We start from the raw sequence: 18,597 nt of genomic DNA, 5'->3' as shown, positions 1-18,597 counted from the left end.
CTCTTTATTTGGGCCCTCTTTGTGCTCACTGATATTTTTAAAGGTAGGACTCTGAAACCTTTTCTTTTTCTTTTTTTTTTTTTTGAGACAGGGTCTCCCTGTAGGCCCAGCTGCCTGGAACTTAGCTTGGTCTCTAAATCACAGATATCCACCTGCCTCCCAAGTGCTGGAATTAAAGGCCTGCACCACCCCGTCCAGCTGAAACCTTTTCTTAAATGTCACCTTTGGTGTCCAGTACTGAGAAGTTGAGAGCTTTAGGAAAATCGTAGTTGTGTGCTTTCTCACTTGTTTTGTTTGTTAGCTGTGCTTTGAGTATCTATTGGGATGGATGTATCCTCCATTTATGTTTCCATTTTTCTCCTTTTCCTACTTTCGTTCTTGAGTTTTCTTGGTGAGTTGTCCTCACTTGGATTTATATTCTCCATGACCGTCCAGGGGCAAAGCTGATTGTAGTAACAAATATAATGCTTTGCCAGCAAGTCCAGAGTTAACTTGGCAGTAGAAGACATGTGTGCACTTTATTTGTGTTCCCAATAAGGTTCAGGACAGCAGCACTAGGGCACTGATTGGGGAAAATTGTAGTTTATAGACTTTTTTTGCGGGGGGGGGGGCTTTTTCTGTAGTCCCAGCTGTCCTGGAACTCACTATGTAGACCAGGCTGGCCTTGGACTCACAGAGATCCGCCTGCCTAGGGCTGGGACTAAAGGCTTGCGCCAGCACACCCAGCCAGTTTATGGTTTTTTAGAGCAAACTGTACAAATAATTATGTGGTGAGATTAAGAGGGAATGGATAAAGGTGAAAAGAGGAAGCAAAGTATGAATGAGGGATGTGAGTTAGAGGTACGAAAAATAGAGAATATACTAGAAGACTAGATGTAGAAAAAAGACAGTCATAAAAGCCCATTCAGGTTGAAGGAAAATCAGCCTGACAAATGATGAATGAACTGACCATCTGCCTACCCAGCCTCCTCACTCCAGGAGGGAGATACATGTATTTCAGAATGCATGGCCCCTAGCAAAAGACATTTGGTGCCTTATCAGCCTCCTTGTAAATCAGGTTCCTTATCAAACTCCCTAACAGAACTCCTGCAGATCCCAGAAAGGAGCTCACCACACCCAAGAAGGTACAACCCACCTTCTGGGATTCTAGGAGGGCACCACTCCATTTCTGGGATTTTCTGGGCCCACCTATAAATTTCAGACCTTCTTCAACCCAGACATACAACCTCCATTCCCAAGGGAAGGTTGCTTGTCCCTCGTAGCTAATAAAGCTCTCTGCATCTGTTGAGGTCAATTCTATTCCTACTTCTTTATTTGCATGTCACCTTCTCATCCTGAATTCTAAAACAGGTGAGATACAAGCTAAAATGAAACAAAGTACAAAAGTAAAAGTTAAAAAATAAAAGCCAAAAAAAAAAAAAAAAAACCAGAATAAGTAAATTGAAATACAAGACGCAGCCTTAATACTTTACCCTAGCTGGCATGGTGTACATTTTCCCTCTCCCTCAACCCTTTTGTAGCAGCCTCTGCAGGTGCAGGTGAGGGATGATAGTCCTCATAATTCAAACACATTAAGTCAGTGTATCCCTTCCTGCTGATAGGGGATTTCTACTTCTGATGGAGTTCCCCAGTCTGAACCCCCTACTGCTATTTTGGTGTGCTGGCGGTTCTTTCCAAGCCTGGGCCTTTCTGTGAGTGAAGCTCTGAGGTAGGGTGGAAGGACTGTCCGTCTGGGTTTCCCTTTGTCTCTGGGTGGTCTCTTCCTGGCCTCACTTGTAACTGAAACTGAACCAAGTTCAGTGGCACACTTCTTGTATTCCTCTGAGGCTCATGCAGGGAGTGACAGGGGCGGTGTCTTCTGAGGCTGTTATCTCTCTGGTGCCAGGGGGAGTCTTTGCTTCAGCCTCCATCTACACAACCTGCCCTGCCACTGCCATCTCTTTGTGCAAGGTGTATTCAGACGCAGATTACATCTCTGCAGCCTGGTCAGCCTTTTTTCTGCTTGCTATTCTTGTAGTACCTGTGTCCGGGAAAGAGGGGGAAGCTTCCTGGCAGTTATCGATGACAGTGTGTTTTGGCTGGGCCCATGTCGGTGGCTGTTCCTGCCTGCTTATTTGTAGAGAAAATCCCACCCAGGCATGTTTGTGTTTCCTTCAGTGTTTTTCTCCTGTAGAAATAGGGTGTATTCTTTTTAAATCCTGACTTTTTAAAATTAGGTCACATAGAGGTAGCGTCTAATCTTCCATTTTACCAGGAAATGAAATCTCCCATTTTCTGAAAGACTAAAGAGTTTTAGGTATGTTGTGGGATATTATGATCATCAGCCATTCCTGGCCCAGAAGAGTTCCTCCTGCCTAGGTCTATTCCTTTGGTAGGTGCACAGTGGAAGTCTTCGGTATATCAGCTTCAAGGTCAGATTCTTCTGACTGTCAGCATATTAATTTCACAAGTGAAAAATAAAAGGTAATAGTCTGATAGCCCAAAGGAAAGACTCTCTAGATTATTACCTCTCCTATGGGGGCAATAGCATGAAATCATAGGGAAAGGACCACCCCCCAAAAATAGCAATTATAGGCCTGAACTTAAAGTTAGATCCTTATAGTAGATAAGCTTTCTTTTCCTTTAGAAAACAATTATGTATATTGACCTTAAAAGTCTATTCAAATGTTGTGAGTTAGTAAGCATTTATCTGGTGCAGCAGGAGCTAGTGGTTATATTAGTGACCTAGCAGTAAGAGGTTTGGGTTTCAAATACCATCCATTCATTTGCTGACTGGCTGTGCCCATTAGTCCAGCCATCTATAAACATTAAGCAAGAAATACTTGGCTGGCCTACTTTGCAATGAAGAGGTATCAGAGGATGAACATGAACTTTGAGAAAAGAAGTAGGCCTGGGGAGAGGGCTCAGAGGTTAAAGCACTTGCCGTGTAAGCACTGTGAACGGCCAGAACTTGTGTAAACATCCCAGGTGGGTGTGGCAGCCAGCCTGTAATTCCAGCCTGAGAAAATGGAGACAGAAACCCTGGAAGGAGCTGGCTAGTGAGACCAGCCATACTGGTGAGACCTGGGTTTATCTGGAAACTCTGTCTCAAAGAATAAGATGGAAGATGGATTGAGGATGATTTCCAACATCAAATTCAGGTTTCCGCATGCATGCACATGCATACCCACACACATGTGAACAGGCACACACATATACATAACACACACACACACACACACACACACACACACTAAAAAGAGAAAAAAGGAAGCAAAAGCGCCATCAAGTGTGGTTATACTCACAAAACAATCTAAATGTCCATCGACAGGGAGTTCCTTAGACACGTGGTAGAACTGTAGGATAGACTACACTGTGATTATTAAAATCAATGAAGTAGGTCTCTATTAATAGCTAAAGTATTGTATATAGTATTTTTGTAGTAAGGAAAAAGCATATGTTCTATGATCATTGAATTAAAAAATTCTAGAAGATATTATACCCCAAAATGTTAATAGTAGTCCTGTCTAGATGCTGAAATGAGAGAGAAATTTTTTTATGCTTGTGTTTGTTACTTTTTGTTGTGATAAAATACCATGACCAGGGCCGGGTGTGGTGGCGCACGCCTTTAATTCCAGCACTTGGGAGGCAGAGGCAGGCAGATCTCTGTGAGTTCAAGGCCAGCCTGGTCTACATAGTGAGTTCCAGGACAGCTGCGGCTACAGGGAGACCCTGTCTCAAAAAGACCAAAAAAAAAAAAAAACCATGACCAAAGGCAGCTTATACACAAAAGTGTTTATTTCGGCTTATGATTCCAGGGGGAGAGTGTATAGTGGCAGGTATGGCAGCAGGTGCTGGAGCAGGAGCTGAGAGAGCATTTATCTATCCACATGCAGGGAGGGGGGGGAGAGAGAGAGAGAGAGAGAGAGAGAGAGAGAGAAGGGGAGAAGGAGGAGGAGGAGGAAGAGGAAGAGTGGAAGAGAGAAGAGAGACAGAGACAAAGTCACAGAACTACAAGTGGGGCAAAGCTATAAACCTTCAGAGCCTGTCCCCAGGGACATATTTCCTCTAGCAATTGTGGCTCTACCTCCTAAAGGTTCCATGACCTTCCCATATAGCACCACCAGCTTGGGCCCAAGTATTCAAATACCTCAGCCTATAGGGGATATTTTTTCATTCAAATCACCACATGGATGATTTTTCCTAATATTAAGCATTATAGGAACATCAAAACTTTTCTATTTAGAGACAAGAAAGCTATTTCTGTTTGGTTACTACTGTCTTGGTTTTCTTAGCTTCATACAAATGATTTTAGAATAAGTGAGGCCTTTATACTCTGCCAGTATGGCACCTTCAGCTCTCCCAGAACTCTCATGTCTCCCTGAGAAAGTCAAGCTCAGTAGCTTCCAGTAGCTTCAAGGGCTGAGTCGGCCCTTGGCAACTACACCCACTCTATTTGCTACTTACTCCTTCCCTCCAACCCTTTCTTGAGCCATGATGGGTCTTCTTCCCTGAACACTCTGGAAACTAATTTTTTTTTTAATTTTGGGTGGGGTCTTTTTGAGACTTGTAGTTCAAGCTGGCCTGGAATTTACCATGTAGACCAGACTGTGCTCAGTCTTACAAAGATCTGCCTTCTTCTGTCTCTCAAGTGCTGGGATTAAAGGCATGCACCACCACCCTTAGCCCTTGGAGACCAATTACTAAGTAGAAAAGAATCCCACTAACTGTAGGAACCAAGTATGAAAAGCAATTACCAAACCAGTTACCACCCAGAATCTGCTAGTAAGTGACCTTGAGAAAGCTACTGTGCCATCACAGGCCTTAGTTTCCTTCTGTTCAAGGCAAGGAGGGAGATCTTTTCCAGTTCTGGGAAAAAAGCCTAGATCCACAAAGGTTTGACTGGGAGGCTCATTATTTGCTGTGTTCAGGGCAACATGCTAACACACAGATGAGCCATCTGAGCCCTAAATTTATTAGAATGAGATACACACACATTTCCATATAGCAGGCACCATTCTCTTACTCTATGAGATTCCGCTGTTCCTTCTAGTGGTAGGTTCTTTCTCTCGGTCCCCAGACCCACTACTGCCCTTCTCTATTCTGCCCCGTGCCTTGGAAGGCTAGCCTGCCTGGCTTTCTGATGTGTTCTGCCATGAGGAAGCACCATCAGTAGAAAAGAAGGGAGAAGAAAAAGTCAGGGCATTCATTCCCCACAATTTCTACTTGTGAGGTTACCATGGGCCAGCCTCACATGTCGTATCCAAAGGTCATAGATGGCTTGTGAGATGGCTTTCCCTATCTCCAGATGCTGGCAATTGCTCCTTCGTGGATTTCTTACAGCTGCCCAAGCTTTTGAAAACAATCTACTCATTAAGTTTGCTTCAAAGTATTCAATTACATATCTCTCTATTTCCTGCTTAGGAGACTGGTGGCACGTAGACTATGTATAACTATCTGTTTAGAGTTTGGTTGGTTAATCATGTTAGTGTAGCAAAAAGTCCCGTAAGATTGACTGCTCAAAAAATAAAATCTCTAGTCTATCTGTTGGAAGACCCACCTTTCCAGTTTCAGTGGTCAATCACCCGGTCATGGGACCACCCCTAGGAAGACAGGTTCACCTTAAGTCATGCTAAATAGATGGTGGAATACCTAGTGCATTAATGATGTGAACTTTTTCTGCCTGGATTCCCCACCTCCTAATGCAGAGCTTCAGACAGACAGGTAAGTCTGCTAGCTTTTCTTCTTCAGAGAAGCGTGATCTCTCCTCTTCTTCTTCATATCCATTTTCTAAACATGCTTTCTTAGGTGCTTTGGGCTGCCCTAGCATCTTGTATTTCTTTACTTTTTCTCTAAATCTTTCTTCTCCCTTCCATGTGGCTGCCAGTCCACCATGTGTGACCTCTATGCAGGTTCTAAACCTGTATAGCTTCATGGCTTTTTTCTTTTCCCCTCCATTCTCCTCAAGGTAGCTGCAAAGATTTCCAGCTTGCCTGCCCTGAGGATTTTTTCTACAACATTTTATAGAATTTTTCTGTAAAATTGTCCTAATGCTTCCCTTTAAGTCCATTCTTAAATTTTTTTATGAATGAGTCTAAACCTTCCAGGAGGTGCTCTTTCTTCCCTTTATCAATCAGATGAAGTCCATTAGGCACAACCAACACACACTGTGCCCCTCCCGTGTGTCTGTCATTGTGTCCAGCTGATCCCATACACTTCCTGACAGTGCTACACTGTGTCAGGATATAGGGTGGAGAGTGAGATGAAAATCAGCATGTGAAGGAGACTAGCTAGTGGCTAGACTGGAACCCCTCCCTATCAAGGCTGACCTGCAACAGATAAACATGAATGAGAAAAGTTGTGGTATACAGATGACCTATAAAGATCCCAATTCTGTGGGTCAAGGGTGCCAATGAACTGTTAATATTTCTCCCAGCTCTGGCCCACTTCCTCCCCAGGGAAGTGTGCTTTTTCTTTATAATTTGCCTCAGATTCTACCACTAGCCATGTGTCCCTGTCAAATTTACACAAGAACCTGGAAGTCCTGGCCGGTGCCCACCCACCAGACTGATATATGCTGATAACAAAACCACTATTGTTCCCCTCCTTGCTCATCAAAGAACCTAAGTGATTCTGGAACTCAGATGCTGAGAAATGATTGATGTGAACAGGAGATAGAAACTGGTCAGATAAGGCGAGGACCTCAAAATAGCAGTTTTAAGAATGTCCTTGCTGGAGGCCAGGAATGCCAGAAGAGCAGTCTGGTTCCTGGTTCCTTGTTTTCTCTTCTAAATGAGCATTTCTGCCTGGAATCTATATGCGAGGAAGTGACTGAACTGGAGGGGAAGCATCTGGACACCTCCTGGGTGGGCCGACCAGCTCATCCCCTTCCCCATGCTGCAGTTTCTGCCCTAAGTCATTTAAAAGGTCCCTAGACTAGCAGCTCAATGGTATTCCATTTTCCAGGACCCACTCTTTCAATATCGGGGCTCTGTCTCTATAACTCTTTAATGAACTTCTTCCTGAAACTCACTCACTGTGGTCCATGAGTTTCATCCTTTGAATTTGCAAGACAAGAACCCAAAGTTTTTGGGTGACCCTGAGCATCTCTCACCCAACTCTGGAGATAAAGCCCACCTGAGGTGAGAGGAAAGGCCTCCTTCTAACAGAAAGATACCTCACATTTCCCAATCAAAATGACCCCAATAAAAAAAAAAAAAAAAAAACTGTAAAATCAAATGTTCCAAAGAAAAGAACAGACAAGATTAACCATGAAAGATTAACCATGAAATAATGAGTCAAAGAAAGAAAAGAAAGTGGTAGTAACATCAACTGAAGATAAGAGGAAAGCATGACCGTGTGTGTGTGTGTGTGTGTGTGTGTGTGTGTGTGTGTGTGTATCACCTCAATACATCAATGTTTTAAAATCCGGCAAATGGAATCAGTAACACACAGCTGCATATCCTGTGGTCACTGATTGAACAGATGTTTTGGCTGAAGCCAGAGCATGAACTATGCCTTGACTTTGGAAAGTTGTATTTTATCATTTCCTTTAGTATCTCTTTTCTCTCTCTCTAAAGGGGTAAAGTACTGACATGCTGATTATACACAAATGCATCCTAACTGCACAAAGGCCTCAAAAGAGCAATTAATAGGTAGCAGGTATTTAACAGCAAAGTGAATCATTCCCTTCAGAGCCAATAAAGTTGTGCAAATGGATGTGACTCAGATTTACATGAATCCAGACATTAGCAAATCAATAGCGATTACTACAGAGGGCACCCTGAATGTAAAATCACATTTGCAGTTATGTTTATGCATAGATGCACACTTAAAATGCAGGTTCCTCTGTGCTAAGAGTGAGACAAGTGATTTGTTCCTCCTTTTCCTTCTTATATTCTAAAGATTTACAAATCCATGATTTACAGGCCTATCCTACCTACATCCTGGAGTAAGCCAACAACCCTTCCTCCCTCACTGCTTTCTCTCTCAAAAAGGGCAATGCAAACCTGTTCACTGCTGCTGGGCTGAGGCTCTTGGGTTTTAATATTTTATTTATTATTTTTATTTTATGTGTATGAGCATATTGCCTGCATGTATGTAAGTGCACCCATGTCATGCAGTGCCCACAGAGGTCAGAATAGGGTGTCAGATCCCTCTGGAACTGGAGTTACTGATAGTTGTTAGGCGCTATGTGGAGCTGGGTCTCAAACCTGCATCCTTTGTAAGACCAGCCAGTGCTCTTTACTGCTGAGCCATCTCTCCAGACCCAAGGTTCTTCGGTCTCTTATTTAAGAATATTCTTGTAAAAATGAAATCGCAGAGATCTGTCAGGGGACAATTCTACTGCTGTGTGCTAATTGGTTCCTTACAAGCTTGACAAAATTGTTACCAAAGAAGGGATTCCCCAAATTTCCTAGAGACTCTTAAACTTAGGGGGATAAATCCCACAGTACAGTACAGAGCTCAACAAACAAAAGCCCACAGGACAAGGTGAGCCTCACCTGTTTTTGTTTATAGACTAGAATAATTTTGGTAGTTTCTCGATGGTAGGAAAAAAATTTTTTTTTTTTTTTTTTTGTCTTTTTGAGACAGGGTCTCTCTGTAGCCCCAGCTGTCCTGGAACTCACTATGTAGACCAGGCTGGCCTTGGACCCACAGAGATCCGCCTGCCTCTGCCTGCCTCTGCCTCTTTGCTGGGATTAAAGGCACGGGCTGCCACGCCCAGCGGGAAAAAATTTTTAAAAGATAAATTTTTGATGACACATGAACCTCCTAAGAAATTCATTTCAATGTCCATAATTAATTTCCACAGGAACACACTCATATAGATCATTTTATTTATTGTCTATGACTTTTTTTTTTTTAACAACAGCAGTCTGAAAACCCTAAAATATTTATTTACTGACCTTTGTCTGAGTAAATGGTCAACTTTTGGGAGATTAAAAATCAACCAATAAGGACTGGAGAGATGGCTCAGCCATTAAGAATGCTGGCTGTTCTTGCAGAAGACCCAGGTTTGAATCCCAGCACCCACATGGCAGCTAACAACTATCCATAACTCCAGTTCCAGGGTATCTGACAGCCTCTTCTGTCCTCTGCAGACATTGCACGACATGGGTGCACTTACTTACATTCAGGCAATACACACATACACATAAATAATAAATAAAAATATATATTAAAAAATCAACCAATAAAAAGTAGAATCAGAAGACTGTTACTCTGTTGGTCTGTTAGACTTTTATTCTCTCTCTCCCTCTCATTCTCTCTCTCACTGCTTTGTTTTTGGAAACACAGATTAGATTCAATAGGCTTTCTAAAAATTTTTTATTTATTTTTATTTTATGTGTATGCGTATATTGCCTGCATGTAGGTAAATGCACCCATGTCATGCAATGCCTGCAGAGATCAGAAGAGGCTGTTGGATCCCCTGGGACTGGAGTTTGGACAGTTGTTAGCTGCCATGTGGGTGCTGGGATTTGAACCCAGGTCTTCTGCAAAAACATCCAGTGTTCTTAACTGCTGAGCCATCTCTCCAGCCCCTGGCCTTTTTTTTTTTAAAAAAAAAAAGAACAAATAACAATAGAGGGCATGAAGTCAGGGGGTTAGTGAGGTGGGCTGGAGAGAGGCTAGAGGGTGTGATTATGATAAAAATACATAGTATGAAATTCTCAAATCGATAAAAATATTTTTTAAAAGAATGTATCGATTCTTTCTCTGGCTATATCATGAAGATAAAGCATTAGAAATTAAATGATTTGAGATGGTAAGACCACATTCTATTCCTAAGGGAAATTATATAATCTCAGAATTGATCATATACATTTTATTTTTAGTGAATCTTCTTTGGGCTTTACTTCTGTCCTATCTATTATTTATTTTGTATTCTGTCCTATCTATTACTGGCTGTCTGTGTTCTTTATTTCCTGACCCTATGCTTCCCAACTGAGCTAAGCATGGATTTCAGTGGGTAAGTGATTATCAGATGGGGTGGGTACATACCCTACAAAATCCCTGGTTTGGGAGTTGATTTATAAGATCAGAAACAAATTTATAATGTCTCTGGTGTTTATTTCTTGGAAGAAAAAAAAAAAATATATATATATATATATATATCAGGATGGGGACAAGAAATGAGAGAAGAGGATTCTGGTCTTTGTAAAATTTATTTTAATTTTTCCCCATTTTCTCATGGAAACTAAACTGTGAGAAGCCTCCCAGGAGAGGCCCAAAGTAAATGCCGGGGAATGTCAATGTCATCACTGTTTAGAATGACCAAAGTAGCCCTGTTTCTCATTAGAACACTTAGATCTTACTTTTTCCTTCCCTTTCTGTCTTGTATTTTTATAAGACAAAGGTAGATAAAGCATACACCTGTTAACACTCCAGTGGAACCACCCAATCCATGCCGTCCTCACTTTGGCTCAGCACCAGCTGAGGAAGAGGTTGAGCCCTGGCCTTTGTCAACTACCTGCCAAATCCAAGAACAGCTAAGATCTTCCAGTTATATATTGTCCAGCTCTATTTATATAACATGCTCAAAATGATAAAATTGGAGTGATGGTCAGATGAATGGTGCCCAGATGAGTGGTTATCAGGGTAGAGTCACACAACAAGGGACACAAATACCACTATAAAGAGGTTCCAGGAGGAAGTCTTCCACTAAAGGAATGTTTCTGTTTTTAAAAAAGAAAAAGGTGGTGCTCTTAACTGCTAAGTCATCTCTCCAGCCCCCAAATTTGTAATCTTCTAAAGACACTGTTTTTCTCCAACTGTAAGAAGTGGGTAACATCCCTCCTACCCAAGGTTTCTGGAAGGAGTGAGTAGATTTTACAGGCAAAGTGCTCAGCACAAACCTTGGTTTCCAACAGGCTTTCCAGTGGCAACTAATAATACTTCAAATTGATTAAGATGCAGATAGTACTACTTGGTAATTGGGTATTTTTTTGGTATGGAAAAATGTGTTTTGGAAGCAAAATAGTCTTAAACCAAAACCAAATTATGAATAAGAATGTGTGCTGGAATAAAGGGTTTCTATAAGACAGTAGAGCGATCAACAGAAAAGTTACAATTGAAAAATCACTTACAGCACGTTCTTATAATTCCCTGCAACAGTGGGCAATAACAGGGATTACAGAGTATATGGGCTCCAGTGGGGGTGGGGGGGAATCTATGGGAGGGTGCCATTTGGGATGTGGGTATATAGGTGAATAAGATTGTTTGGGATGTTCTGTATGAAATACAAAAAAAATCAACAAATAAAAAATGAGTTATATTTGAGGAAGAAGCATAAAAATTTGCTTCATGTTAATTAGTAAAGGTGAAAAAAACTACCATTGAAATCTACCTGATGACTTTATATCCATGCTCATGTGCCAAGGATCTCAGAAAGTAACCGACTGTGATTAGTAATAATCAGATACATAGAGATTAGAGAGACATGTGCAAACATCTAAGCATTAGTAGTATCATTAAAAATGAGTTTTTCTGTATGAAACAGTAAATTTTAAAATGAAATGAAGATATTTTTTAAAGATTAAAACGTAATATAATTTTATGTCTTATAGAGTTTATACTGAGTTCAATATTGTATAACTGTATTAATTCAACTGTGAACCTAAAAATTTACAGTCAATTTTGAAAGACATGCATCTTTGCTCTGGAAATTGTTATTGAATATGTTAATGCTGTAATGAAATGCTTCTTCTAATCATGTGGTTATTAAATAAATAATTTAAAAAAAATTTTACTCTTGTTATCCTAATTTGAGTAAGCATATATATTCAAAGGCAGCAAATTTGTATTTATTTAAAAATATTTATTAATGCAATGACCTGGAGTGGTACTCTGTTGGTACGGTGCCTGCTTTGTGTGAACAAAGCCCTAGATTGATGCTTAACTGGCCATGGTGGTACATGGTATAATTCCAGCACTCAGGAGATGGAAGCAGGAGGATCAGAAGTTCAAGGTCATCCTCAGCTACATAAAAAGCTGGAGGCCAGCCCTGGCTACATGAGATCATGTCCCAAACAAACTAAAATTCTAAACAACAAAACACACCCAAAAAGAATATCTCATAAAGAAGAGTTTTCACTGGGTTTGTGTAGCTTTGCCCCTCCTTTGCACAGTTACTGTGAAATTACAAAATTTTACTTCTTCCAATAGCCAAAATACAATAAAGTGTTTCATATTTATGAAGTATTTTTGCATCATTTATCCCACTTAATTCACAAAACAAGGATCCAGTAATGGGGAAATAGTGACTAGAAACTCTAAGACCACACAGGTGCTTTAGTTAAAAAAAGAAAAAAGCACAAGAGGTATCCTACCCTCTTATCTCTTCTTGATTCTAAAGCCTACCACCCCCACATCCAAGGTCAAGGTCAGTGTTAACTGTTACACTTCATATACTGGTTCATTTTTTGTCAACTTGACACAGAGTCACCTGGGAAATAGAACCTCGACGGAGAAATTTCCTCCATTACCCTGACCTGTGGGCATCTCTGTGGAAATTTTTCTTGATTACTAATTGATGTTGGAGAGCCCAGCCTACTGTGGGCAATGCCATCCCTGGGCACGTGGGCCTGGGCTGTATAAGAAAAGTAACTGAACAAGTCAGGGGAAGCAAGCCTTAGCAGCATTCCTCCTTGGTCTTGGCTTCAGTTCCTGCCAGGTTCCTGCCTTGAGTTCCTGCTCTGACTTCACTCAATGATGGACTGTGACAGAAAAGTATAAGCCAAATAAACCCTTTCCTCCACGTTGTTCTTCGTCATTGTTTTATCATAGCAACAGACAGGTAACTAGAACACCTCATCATTTTTCTCTCTTCACTCCAGGAATCAGAGGACACCATGACAGATGGAAAGTGCAGAAAGGGAGGACTCCCTGTTGAGAGCTGGGAAGGTACAGTGAGTGCCACCCAAAAACCAAGCTAAGTGTTTACAAGTATGGTGAGCCTCTATGTCCTGCTACGCCATATTTTGGACATCTTAAGATGATGGACTACATAGCTCTCACAGAACATAGTGGAACAAGGGGTAGAAAATACTAATGCATCTCTCAGCTCTCATCTGTGAAGCTTCCTCATGCAAGAAAGGGCGATGAACACAAAAGGCCACAACTGGCCAAAGTGTAGAGAATGAGAGTCTGCAGTGTGGCTCCCTGGACAGGACTCCTATATTAAATTTCACCCATCCAGGGCTCAGGGACCATTGTAGAAGAGGGGGCAGAAAGATTGTAAGAGCCGGGGGAGGAGGTGCATGACCACATGGAAACAAAGTTTTAGAGGCTCCAGGACCTTGCTCATGTGAACATAGAGCAATGGTGATAGCCTGTGCAAGACCCATGCAAGCTCAATTGGAGAAAAAACAGCATATAGCTGGGGAAATAGGCAGGAGACCACAACTTTGGCAAGGAGTTATTGGCAGCTGATGACTGCTGGGTGAGGGCGAATTGATCTTCTTTAGGGAAGTGATGCTGGACAGGCTGAACAGGCTCTAGTGGATGAACCTATACCAAGGAACATCTGGGTATACAAACTTGACTCAATAGGCCTTAACATATAGAATAAAATGTATGAAGTACTGTGGATGGGCTATTGGGGGTACAACTAGAGAAGAGGGTGCTAAATATGATTAAGATGTATGAACTCCACAAAAATTCAATAAGAATATATTTTAAAAAATAAAGTAGATAATCTGGAGAACAAAAAGGATGGAAGGAAGCCTGCCTTCGAGGTTGAATTGCTACCATGCCTTACAGAAAAAAGGGTCTGCACCCCTTAGGGGTGGCATGGGCAGCTTCTACATTCTGAAGAAGAGGGAAACAATTCCTGTCTCATTATATTTATAAGATGGTGGGGGATAGAGAGTATTCTTGGAGGTGAGGCCTCATCGTATATCCCAACAACTCAATTTGAATATAGAAAAGCTAACATTCAAGGTTACAGGGTGAGGGCTCTGTTCAAAAGGGCCCAAATCCCCACAACTTGTACACCCTGGTAAATCTCTACCTGGAAATAGCATTAGCCTTGTAGTTAGTTTGTGAGTATTTTATAAGGAGGAGGAACTTATTCAGGTCCTAATAACAAAATAGGACTTTGTGTAGGCTAATGGAAAACCTACTACTCAAGCTGGGCTTCCTTTCAGAGCCCCCTTCTTGGGCAAACAGGGCCCATAGTAGCTTCGGAGCACTTCTGGAGGAATTTATGGGTGAAACTGAAAAGACAGGGCTTTTGAACAAAACTGTGCCTGCATTTCCTTTCTCAGATCTCACTTTCCAAGGTTCTAGGTTTATGTGAATATGACCTCCACCTCCAAAACACAAACTTCAATGCTGGGCTGGGATTGGCAAGCTTGTATGAACCCTTCTAATAGAGAAGTATGGCTCTTAAAAATCATGTGACAGCTTGCTGAATCCCAGACCAGAGACATAAACTGACTGACTTTTAACAAAATCCTTAGTTTATTTGCTAAACATTGGTCCACTCTAGAGAAATGCCATGAGAATTCACATCATCAGCTAGATTCCTATGTTACATGTAACCATGCCAACATCTTCTCTGAGACTTCCTGACCATCACTCAGAGGAGCTGATGCTACTTGAGAGTCTTTTTAGTTTTAGCTATGTATATTTGTCTATTTGTAAGACAGTCTCTTACTATGTAGCCTAAACTAGTTTTGAACTCTACATGATCCTCTTGCCTCAGTCTCCCAACTGATGGGATTATAGGCATGTACAACACCCAGCTGAAAGTCCTTCATTGACAGCCCTGAGGAGGCTGGGGGGGTGGTCTTAATTTTTTTCCTGTTTCCAAGATTAACTTATCTCTCAAGAGATGAGAGGCAGGGAGAGACTGCCACTCTCATTTTGTTATGTGATTTGTCCTGTACTTGCGAACAAAGCCAACCTCAAACTCCCCAAGGATGATGCAAAAATAAACCTTCCCTGACCTCCTAGACACAGAAATAGCCTGTGTCTCTGTGGAGTGTCTCCAACTTTCAAAGGCCTGGGAAAACCATAGGAGGAAGCCCAAGGAGAGCTCTATCCCAGGTTGTTCATCTGCAGAGCACTAACAAACCCCAAGCAAGGCTCAGAGGCAAACACAGCAGTGTAGCTGCACATATCCTTCAGGAGGGACACAACACTCACCCAGTGTTCGGATGGTGTCACTGGGCCAGCTGCGTGGGCTGAGGCCATGGGGATTCATGGCCCTCACAGCAAACTGGTAGTTGGTATCTGGGTCGAGGCCTTTAATAACCATGGAGTCCATCTGGAGCTGCTCCTGGATTACGGTCCAGCTGGTGTCAAAATCTGGCCTTTAACGATTAAGAGAGAAGAAGCAATTCAGAAATAGGGGAAGGACACTACCTGGCCATGTGAGCTAACACCATTTTCACTCTGAGAGCAATGCTCATAAAAGTGAGTTAGCATTTCCTCTTTGAAAGTGGTCCTGCTTTTGAACCATAATGTCTTTGACTATAAGTCTCTGCCAATGAAAGCAAGTGGATCATCATTAGGGTCAGTTCTAAGCACTGCTTAGAGACATATGCTTCTGCTTGCTCAGCCTTGACCATGATGACAAGACCTCACATGGGAGAGTTCATTGGCAAGAGCTCTGTTTTCTAGATGTTTCCTAAATAAACCTCCCCTTGGCCATTCCATCCCTAGAGGTCAGGAGAACAGAGATTCCATCTCTTTGCAATCTGTTCATGAGTAAACAAGTACAAGTTTTATAAGGTGACTGACGGCATGAATTGCCATGGGAATACTCATGATGTGTGTGTTCGCAGACATTCATATTCTCAGCAAATTGTGCATTTGTGCCAACTTGCTGAATTTCCACTGCAGAGAAGGCAGATCTGCATCTAGAGCCTTGAGCAAGGAGGCAGCACACAGAGGGCAAGAACCAACTCTGCTTCTTAGCAGCTGCTCCTTGATATCTTTAAGTCTCAGTCTTCTCATCTGTAAAATGTGACTGAGGAAGGTTCCTATTTAAGGGTACAGCCACAAAGATCAAATGAGATATGCATCCTTAGCCTACTCTCTGACATCATATTATAAACATGTGCTAGCCATTATTGAAGGGACTTACCTACTTATAGAGCTAGTAACCCAAAAGCTGCTTGCTGTTGCCATACCGTACTGCTAGCCCATATGACTAGTCAACATAGCTATTGAGACATAGCTAGTATGAATTAAAATTACTATGAGCATTAAATGTATATTGGGCTTTAAAGAAAAAAAGAAAAAATCTCATGATTTTATCTTCATATTGGCTTCATGTTGAGACGATACTATTTTGGATCTAACAAGTTAAAACATTTTATTAAAATGTATTTTATTGTTTCTTTTTACCTTCCTAATGCCATAGTTAGAAAACATAAACTTTCATATCTCTTCTGGATCACACCGCTCTATCTGGTTGTACTAGATGGAGGGGAGGAAGAAGAACATTGTGGGTAATAGGAAGGCGAAGTGAAAGTTAGGAATGACAGTGCACAGCTGGGTTCAGTGAGAAAGGCCTAACTGGAGGGTTTGTGTTGATAACTAATATAGCCGTCACTTATCATGTGCTTTTAAACCACCACACATTATTCTAATACCTTAACTCATTTACTTTCCACAACTATCTCATGTGACAAGAATGAATAGTAAACACCCCAAACTTTTTTTGTTATTTTAACATAGAAGAGGATAATTAAGCCACTGAAAGGGCAAGAAACAACAAAGGCCACATGCTGAGAACAGGTGTTGCCAACTTGGGTTGATGGGTGAGGTTAGATTAGTCTCCCAAGGCTCAGGGATCATTGCAGTAGAGGAGACAGAAAGATTGTAAGAGCCAGAGGTTGAGGTCTCACGTGAACTCAAAGTAACAGTGACAGTGTGCACAAGTTCCATGCAAGCTGAAACCAGACAAAATCAAAGCATAGACATGAGGAAGTGAGTAAGAAGCTCCAACCTCACCGCCTAGGACTCTTGGTAAGTTAACCAGGCTCCAGTATATGGATTCATACTGAAGAACATTTGGGGACACAAATCAGACTCCATAGGCCTTATTTTATATATAAGAGAGTTCATTAATTTGGGCAGGAGGGCAGTGGTGAGAGGTGCGGAGAGGGGAGCAGATGTAAATACCGTCAAACTATATTGTATGAAAATCGCAAAAATTCAATAAAAAGGATTCTTAATACTGGATTAAAAACTGGGGTAGTAGAAAGGGGGCAGTTCTCCCACCTTCAAATGGTTCCCTGGCCCCCTCTGGTGTTCCATACCCCTATTCACAGATATTTAAAGAGTAGCAGGAAGCAACAAAGATTGATGCTTGTCCTTTATGAACAACTTACCAGACAAGAACATAAGAGCAGAGGCTTGGATAGATTTCTTCAACACGTGCTCACCTAGTTTTCCATTAGCAGGATTTACTGAAAGCCTAGTAAACAGAGACTTCCTCAGGCTCACTGAGCTGAGTAGGCTGTGCACTGCACTCCTGACAGTGCTGGGAAAAGATAGAGATCACAAGGCGCACCCAGTGGAGAAAGTAGGGTTGAGTGCTCTCTCTCAGTGTCTTAATCTCATGGTGGAATTCTTCTCTAAGTAACTTTATCATCAAAGAGAAAAGTTGAGTGATTCTAGGAAACTCATTTACAGATTCACATTAGAACAAAATCACTTCACAGAGGAAAGCCACCAGAGATACCAAAAAGTAAAGTCAGAAAAGATATGGTCTTTAGATAAAACTTTCCCATTGTTCTTTGCTAAGCTTCCCTTGAGATAGTTCTAGGGGAAATAACGCTAATCTTTTCTTAGAGTGTACTGTGTTTACCCAGGGATACCTGCAAATCTCAACAATCTTCATGCTAAAGCTACAGAAAAAGAAAGTAAGAAAAAGATTATTTTATATTTGTTGCTCATTTTATGCAGGAAGGAAACTATTTTCAACAAGAGACTGAAATCATTAACATTTAATTTCATTATATAGAGTAGGGGAAGAAGCTCTTGCAGATTGAATGACAATTCAAAACCTTTAACATTTTGCCTCTGGTTTTGTCGTGGACTTTCCATTTGAATGTGTTCAGAGTCTCTTGAGGTACAAAGTGCAAGGTGAGGCTGAGAGAGCTGACCAGGCAAGAGCATTGTCTTAAACCATCCTTAACAATAGCTTTATCGTCTTCCACTCAAGGGAATCATTTCATGCTAACTACAATGTTGTCAGTCAAGTCACCATAGCAACACTATTCTGGCACTTTTCTCAACAATGGAAAGGCCAGAATAGAAGTTCGCTGAGAATGTGCTACCTTTCCAGGAAAGATGGCCAGTCATCAGCATAGCCTGCATCTCTAGCACTTTTCAAGAAGGGGTAAGGGGTTAGGTCAGGCATCTTATAGCTCAGATACATGGCTGGAGTGATTGGATAGGGGGTTCAGGTAGGGCATACAAAGTATAGTCAGCAATGGCTACTCAAAATTTAATTAGTTCAAGCAATTGAGCTACACTCACTGGTTCACATTAGTGGGAAGAGGCACTTACACCTTACAATGTTAAAATCTAGCATAGATACCGGGACTGGGTGGAATCTTAGAGATCATTTGTCCCAAGTGTCTGAGGACTTCCAGA

The 18,597-nt window shown here is 41.5% G+C and overlaps 1 protein-coding gene across 2 annotated transcripts in view; it reads right to left on the bottom strand.

Moving 5' to 3' along the window:
- The window catches only part of Egflam (EGF like, fibronectin type III and laminin G domains), a 219,008-nt gene that overhangs the window by 84,706 nt on the left and 115,705 nt on the right, over positions 1 to 18,597 (bottom strand). For both annotated transcript variants that reach the window (XM_017800331.2, XM_029567804.1), the window contains exon 6: positions 15,133 to 15,299. In XM_017800331.2, coding sequence (XP_017655820.1) covers positions 15,133 to 15,299 — 167 coding nt within the window. The remainder of the gene's footprint in view (positions 1 to 15,132; positions 15,300 to 18,597) is intronic.

This window comes from Nannospalax galili, unplaced genomic scaffold, assembly GCF_000622305.1.
Source record: "Nannospalax galili isolate Female #2095 unplaced genomic scaffold, S.galili_v1.0 scaffold139, whole genome shotgun sequence".
NCBI lineage: Eukaryota > Metazoa > Chordata > Mammalia > Rodentia > Spalacidae > Nannospalax > Nannospalax galili.
Note: the sequence above shows the minus strand (reverse complement) of the source record. Positions and strands in the feature narration are given on the sequence as shown.